Here is a 6,671-nt window from a genome sequence, read left to right as displayed (position 1 = left end):
GAAAGCTCAAGGTAATGACTCACTAACATTCTGGTTGTAGAAGCCAGAAAGTCCTAAGTCTGTGGGCCAGACATAAGACTGTAGGCTTCTTCTGCCTCATATAGCTGTAGGGTCTTACAAACCCAAGATCAGTAGGTAAGATGGAAGGCTGAATCCAAAATTGACAGGTAAGATGCATGCTGTTGGCTCATAGACTACAGAGGCTAACAAACCCCTAAATGAGCAGAGCAAAACGGTAGGCCATTGGCTCAAGTCCAAAGAACTGGAGATCAAATGGATGCAGAACCAGATGCAGGATCCAGATTAAGCAAAAAACCAGAGTGCTTTGCCAGAATGTTTATACATATTGAATGCAGGCCACATTCCTGAGGAAACTGCCTTGCAACTGATTGGATGCTCATAGCATATTTCATCACAGAGGTTATTACATCAGTTCTCATCATGGGAAATGACTACATCACCACATAACTGACAAATTCCATCATAAATGCCAAAACCCACTAAGAATCATGGTATAGCCACCTTGACACATAGTCTTAATCATCATAGGTATGTAATATCATCATCATGCATGATGTGGGAGGGGTCTTTGAAATGGATTCTGTGATTAAAAACACATTTTAGAGAGAGGTGAGTGCTGTTTCCTAAGTGCTTTTGGTAGCCTTCTTGTCACCAGGAATGGAGAACTTCTTGACAATGGAACCTACTCTAGGGAAGCAGAGATATGGCCAATTTGTTTGAGTTCTAGATTAAAACCAATTGTGAAAAATATTCATTCATCCCTACACTTTTCTGGAACTTTGCTCAAGTCACTTAGACTGAACCTTGGGTCCTTTGATTCTCACATACATCCTGTAAGATTAATAACAATATTACTAACATGATTGATGGTCAAAGTCAAGCTGTTACTCAGATCTTTTACTCTATATAAAACAGTGGAGTCCTGGTGTGGCACTGTAGGATAAGCACTGGACTGCTAATCCTGTATAGGGTTTCTGAGGATCAAATTCACCAATTTATTCTCAGAAACCCTATACAGGGTCACTACGAGTTGTAACCAACAGGATGTAACAACAACAGCAGCAACACAATTATTACATCAACTGTAATGATTTTTCTCAAAAAGATTCAATGCCTTTATATTTCTACTAGGAAAAAAAAAATGTTCTGGGACGATTCTGGCTTACTACAATAGCCTTTAATCTACTCATCTTGTTTCCCACCATTGCATATCTTTGTTCACCCCCACATTTCACCCTCTTCTCTTCCTTTCCTCAATCTGCTAACATTTATTAAGCTTTTCCTTTTATATCCTATTAGGAGATGTCATGGTGAAATTTAGTCTCTTGCGTCAAGGATGTTAGTTCTCTGTAGAAATCTTCATTGATGCTATTGAACTATCACACCTGAGGGACCATGTTGACGACTTTTTGCTTACCATACAATAATATAGAAAAGCATATTCAGTGTGATTGCAAGGTCTCCAGAGAGGGATTCCCTAGGGCATATAACTCCATGTCATATAATGTTTTAGAATCAGTGCATTGAGTCACTGAATTGGACTTAAGAGATGGTGCCTTTTTACTACAGCTAACATTTTGGACAAAATAGTATGAAAATCAAAGAGGCAGAATCAATAGGTAAGGAAATGAAGATTTGGAGTAAGTGCCTGTTAGCTGTCTTTCTATTTATAGTTTTCATTAATAATTGGAGATGCTTTTGAAGTGATGGCCCAGGAATCATTAACCATAACAGAAACAATCAAATCAGTAGACTGGTTTTATACTAGTCAATTTTTCTTTTGTTTTCAGAGATAAGTTTGAGCAATAATTAGACATATAAATATTTTTATACATTAATCATCAAATCTTACAGATTTATAACTGGATGAAAACTTAGAATTAGAGAAGGCAGTGATCTTGCCTAGTATCGCATGTCACAATTACCCAAGGCAGCCTTAGGGTCTTCTAGTTATAGGGGAAAGATGGAATATTGTGATCAGCTACTTTTTACTTCTCATGAAAGCAATAATTTTGTTTTATTCCATAACACTGATTTTAGATTTTTGTATGAAACTCTAAATTTTCTAAGTTCCATAACCTGTCTGCTTTTAAATACAGTGAGAACTGGAACTTGATGGGATTCCCTTGTGTTTCTGGGTCTCATAGGTGTTTTGCTTTTTACAGGATTCAGTCTTACTACTAGTTTTAATAGAAAATATTTGAATTTTCCTTCTATGACAGATTTCTACCTTATACAGCTTCTGTTTTTGCAGGTGTTATTATATTTGATACTGAACATGTTATTTTATCTTTTTCTCATTGTAAATGGACTTTAAATATTTGAGCTTATAGAGTCTATTTAATTAATACTAGGGGTTTTTGAAAACTGAAATATTATTATTATAATCAATATGTATATATTTGATTTGACAATATGTCTCTAGTTGAAGTCATTTAGGAATAAATCAACTACCTTGCCTTCTGTTTTCTGCTAACGTGATAATAGTCTGAACGCAAGACAATTTTATATGTCTTTAACTTGATGTGTCCTTTCAGCTTCCTCACTTCCTCATCTATGCTAGGAGTCCTGGTGTGGCTCTGGACTGCAAGTCTGAACTGAAAGGTTGGCAGTTCAAACTCATTAGTTGCTGCTCATAAACCTTATACAGGGTCGCTGTGAGTTGGAACTGAGGCAACTGCGCTTAAAACAATTCTATGCTAAGATGTCATCCACTGACTTGTGACTTGAGATCATCCTTCCTCTTTATACCTCTCTTCCTCCTAATGAGCATTCTATCCAAGACATCCTGTGATTATTATTATTCACTCTTCCTTGCCATTTAGAAGTTATCTTCCCTTCCTTTAATTCTCTAAAGCACTTGTTATTTATTACTCATGATTTCCAATACAGTTGTTTTACTAGTTTTATTTTTCTTTTAGGTACTGTATTTCATGTATTTCATCCGGAAGTGCATGGACATTCCTAATTTTAATTTATTCAGCAATGACTGGTTTAGCAGGTATTATTGTGGACCAGGGGCAATTGTGGTGGTGATGGTGGTGGTGGTTTTGTGCCGTGGAGTCTGTTCCGACTCATAGCAGCTCTGCATAGGGTTTCTGAGGCTGTAAGTCTTTACAGAAGCAGAAAGCCTCATCTTTCTCCTGTGGAACGGCTGGTAGTTTCAAACGGCTGACCTTGAGGTTAACAGCCTGACTTATAACGACTATGGTACCAGAGATCCTCAGGGACAATTGTAGGTATTGTTAATATATTATTTGCTCACCAACAATATATATGTATATATCTATGCACTTAACAACACCATATATTTGTATAGTGCTCACTCAATGTATATACATATATACGTTGTTGTTAAGTGCAGTAGAGTTTGTTCCCACTCATAAAGACCCTGTGTAGGGTTTCCTAGGAGCAGCTGTTGATTTCCTAGGTTATAATGGGAAGAAATTGAGCAGGTTTAAAAGGTAGGCATTAGAGAAATTGAGCAGGTTTTAAAGGGTAGGGAATGGGTTATTTTATGAAATGCTGTTTCAAGAAGATCTCTAGCTCAGGGCCCAAATGTTTGCCTGAGAGTGCAGAGCCCTGTAGTACTCACTCAATATTTATTGAATAATTAATGATTAAATGTATTTCTTGATGAGGGGGATAATGGGAGAGGATAAAAAGAGAGAAAACTTTTAAATCACAGTTTCATATGACCAGAAAATTGGCTTTTTATTTTGTTTTGGAAACCATGTGATCATAAGGAAGGGTCATGGACAATGGCCTTAGATATTTCCCATCCATCCAAGTCTGAATATAATTGAGCAGGGTTAGCCCGAGTAGCGATTAAGACTGAAGCTTATTCTCATAAATGTCAGATCATCTATGGTAAGTGCATCTAAAATTGAACCAAACTCCTATTGTGTGTTTCTGCAGCATGTTGTCCCATTTACCCAAGTATAAAGGGGCTTCATAGAAAAATTGCATTATTATTTTTTAATGTGAATTGTGTGATATGGGAGAACATTAGTTTTACATTCATCCTATTGTATATCTTTCCATTGCCATGGTTACAGTGCCCACCATGCATCATCAACCAACCAAAGGGTATATATACCCTGCAATCCTGCCACCCGGTTGTCAGCCCACAATCTCTCTCCCTCTTTGGGTCTAAAGACCCCAGCCACTCCATCTCTCCACATCATTGTCTCTGCCTCTATCTCTGGTGTCACTGCTTCTCTGGGTAGGGTCCGGCTCTCCACTCTTCTTCTCCCTTGATGGTCCCAGGGACCTCCGATCCTACTCTGCAAAATTAATCACTCCTCTCCTTGCTACAAAACATCTACCTTTACATCTCCAACCCTCACAATCAGTCCTGGTAACAATTATTCACTATTGTATCACAAGAGACCTATATGTATTTCCTTTCACCAGCCCCGCCTAGACAGATTGGATGCTACTCAGTGGAGATTCTACCTTCCTCCATGCTCTCTGGATCTAGGTTCCCTCTTGAAAGCTTGTAAACCAGTCACTTCTTGCCTTTGTAGCCCCCCACTTTGGATAGCCAACTTCCAATGTGTTATGTTTTATTCCACTTTTCCACAAACTTTTGAAATCCCTTTGCAACATATAGGCTTCTTTACCCTAATGAATATTTATAATAAATATCAACTTTGTTGTAACTTTAAATTAGTAGATTTGTATAATTTTTTGTGTGTTTATCTTTTCCCTTTTTTCTACTTTTTAAATGCTTTATTTTTGAAGTCTTTAATTCCATGCTCATATATAACTGAGGACAAAAGATGATATAGCAATGTTATGAGAATGTTGTTGTGAAGTGCTGTCTAGTTGGTTCCAACCCATAGTGACCCTGTATAGGGATTCCAAGGAGTAGCTGGTGAGCTTGAACTGGCAACCTTGCAGTTCAAATGGCTTTTCAGTCTGGCACCTTAACCCACAGTGCCACACGAGGACTCCGTTATGTGACTAGAGACTATGAATTATCAAATATTCATTTTTATTTGAAGAATATGTTTAACATAGAAAAGAATATATTTAATTTTGGAACTACATAATATATAAAGTGCATAGCTTGCAATCAAAGCCCACTGTTATTTTGTAATTTTCAGACAGAATTTCTGATCCAGGATTCTTGACTTCTTCTTGCCTTATGTTTGAAAAATTCGTTAACCTGAACAACTGTCCATTCTCCAAAATTGCCAACCTGAATTTCTGTCATGATGAGTTCATCATTACATCTGCCAAGAGTTCCTCAGGTGAATGCAGATGTAGATTCTCAGTTATTGGACTGTGACTTCATACTTTAGATGCTATGTCTATGAACAATAGATGTTTTACTACAGAAATGAAAAGGCAAAACCAAAGCTCTGTGGTTGAATTTGTTCTCTTGGGGTTTTCTAACTTTCCTGAACTTCAAGAACAGCTCTTTGGGATCTTCTTGATTATTTATCTAGTGACATTGATAGGAAATGCCATCATCATTGTTGTCATTTCCCTGGACCAGAGCCTTCATGTCCCCATGTACTTGTTCCTTCAGAACTTATCTGTGGTGGAAGTGAGCTTCAGTGCAGCCATTATGCCTGAAATGCTGGTGGTCCTCTCCACAGAGAAAGCAACCATCTCTTTTGCTGGCTGTTTTGCACAGATGTATTGCATTCTTCTTTTTGGTGGAACTGAATGTTTCCTCCTGGGGGCAATGGCTTATGACCGATTTGCTGCAATTTGCCATCCTCTGAGCTACCCGATGATTATGAACAAAAGGGTTTTTATGAAATTAGTTACATCCTCATGGGCTTTAGGTTTCACTATGACTACCGTCCAAACCCCATGGGTGTTTAGTTTTCCTTATTGTGGCCCCAATGAAATTAATCATATTTCCTGTGAAACCCCTCCAGTGCTAGAGCTTGCATGTGCAGACATATTTTTGTTTGAAATTTATGCATTCACTGGCACTGTTTTAATTATTCTGGTTCCTTTCATTTTGATACTTTTGTCCTACATTCGAATTCTCTTTGCTATTCTGAAAATGCCATCGACCACTGGGAGGCAAAAGGCTTTTTCTACTTGTGCCTCCCACCTCACATCTGTGACTCTCTTTTATGGCACAGCCAGTATGACTTATTTACAACCTAAATCCAGCTACTCACCAGAAACCAAGAAACTGATGTCACTGTCTTATTCATTGCTCACCCCTCTGCTGAATCCTCTGATCTACAGCTTGCGAAATAGTGAGATGAAAAGAGCTTTCATGAAATTATGGCGAAGAAAAGTGGTTTCACACACAGCCTGATTGTTTTGAGAAGCAATGTAGTATTAGATTACTACCCAGCAACCCTTATTTAAAGTTAATAAATTGTGAAAAAGATACTTTGTCATGGTATGGATATGTATAATTTGTTGAATCTCCATGTTTGATTATAAATCAGGGTCATGGTTGTATACGAATGGTATTATTTTTCATGTTGTTGTTATTATGTGTCGTGGAGTCGGTTCCGACTCATAGCGACTCTGTACAGGGTTTCCGAGGTGGTAAATCTTTACAGGAGCAGAAAGCCTCGTCTTTCTCCTGTGGAACAGCTGGTAGTTTTGAACTGCTGACCTTGCGGTTTGCAGCCCGAATCATAACCACTACACTACCAGAGCTCCTT

The 6,671-nt window shown here is 38.0% G+C and overlaps 1 protein-coding gene across 1 annotated transcript; it reads left to right on the top strand.

Annotated features, from left to right (window-relative positions):
- The first annotated feature begins 5,368 nt into the window (after positions 1–5,368).
- On the top strand, positions 5,369–6,313 carry LOC102814376 (olfactory receptor 10A3-like). The gene has a single exon (XM_006873019.1). The coding sequence runs from the start codon at positions 5,369–5,371 to the stop codon at positions 6,311–6,313; it is 945 nt and encodes a 314-aa protein (XP_006873081.1).
- Positions 6,314–6,671: the final 358 nt, after the last annotated feature.

The sequence above is a fragment of the Chrysochloris asiatica genome, unplaced genomic scaffold, assembly GCF_000296735.1.
Source record: "Chrysochloris asiatica unplaced genomic scaffold, ChrAsi1.0 scaffold00219, whole genome shotgun sequence".
In the NCBI taxonomy this organism is placed as follows: Eukaryota; Metazoa; Chordata; class Mammalia; order Afrosoricida; family Chrysochloridae; genus Chrysochloris; species Chrysochloris asiatica.
Note: the sequence above shows the minus strand (reverse complement) of the source record. Positions and strands in the feature narration are given on the sequence as shown.

Coding starts and splice junctions, on each gene's coding strand:
- LOC102814376 (XM_006873019.1), top strand. CDS start 5,369: ATGAAAAGGCAAAACCAAAGCTCTGTGGTTGAATTTGTTCTCTTGGGG.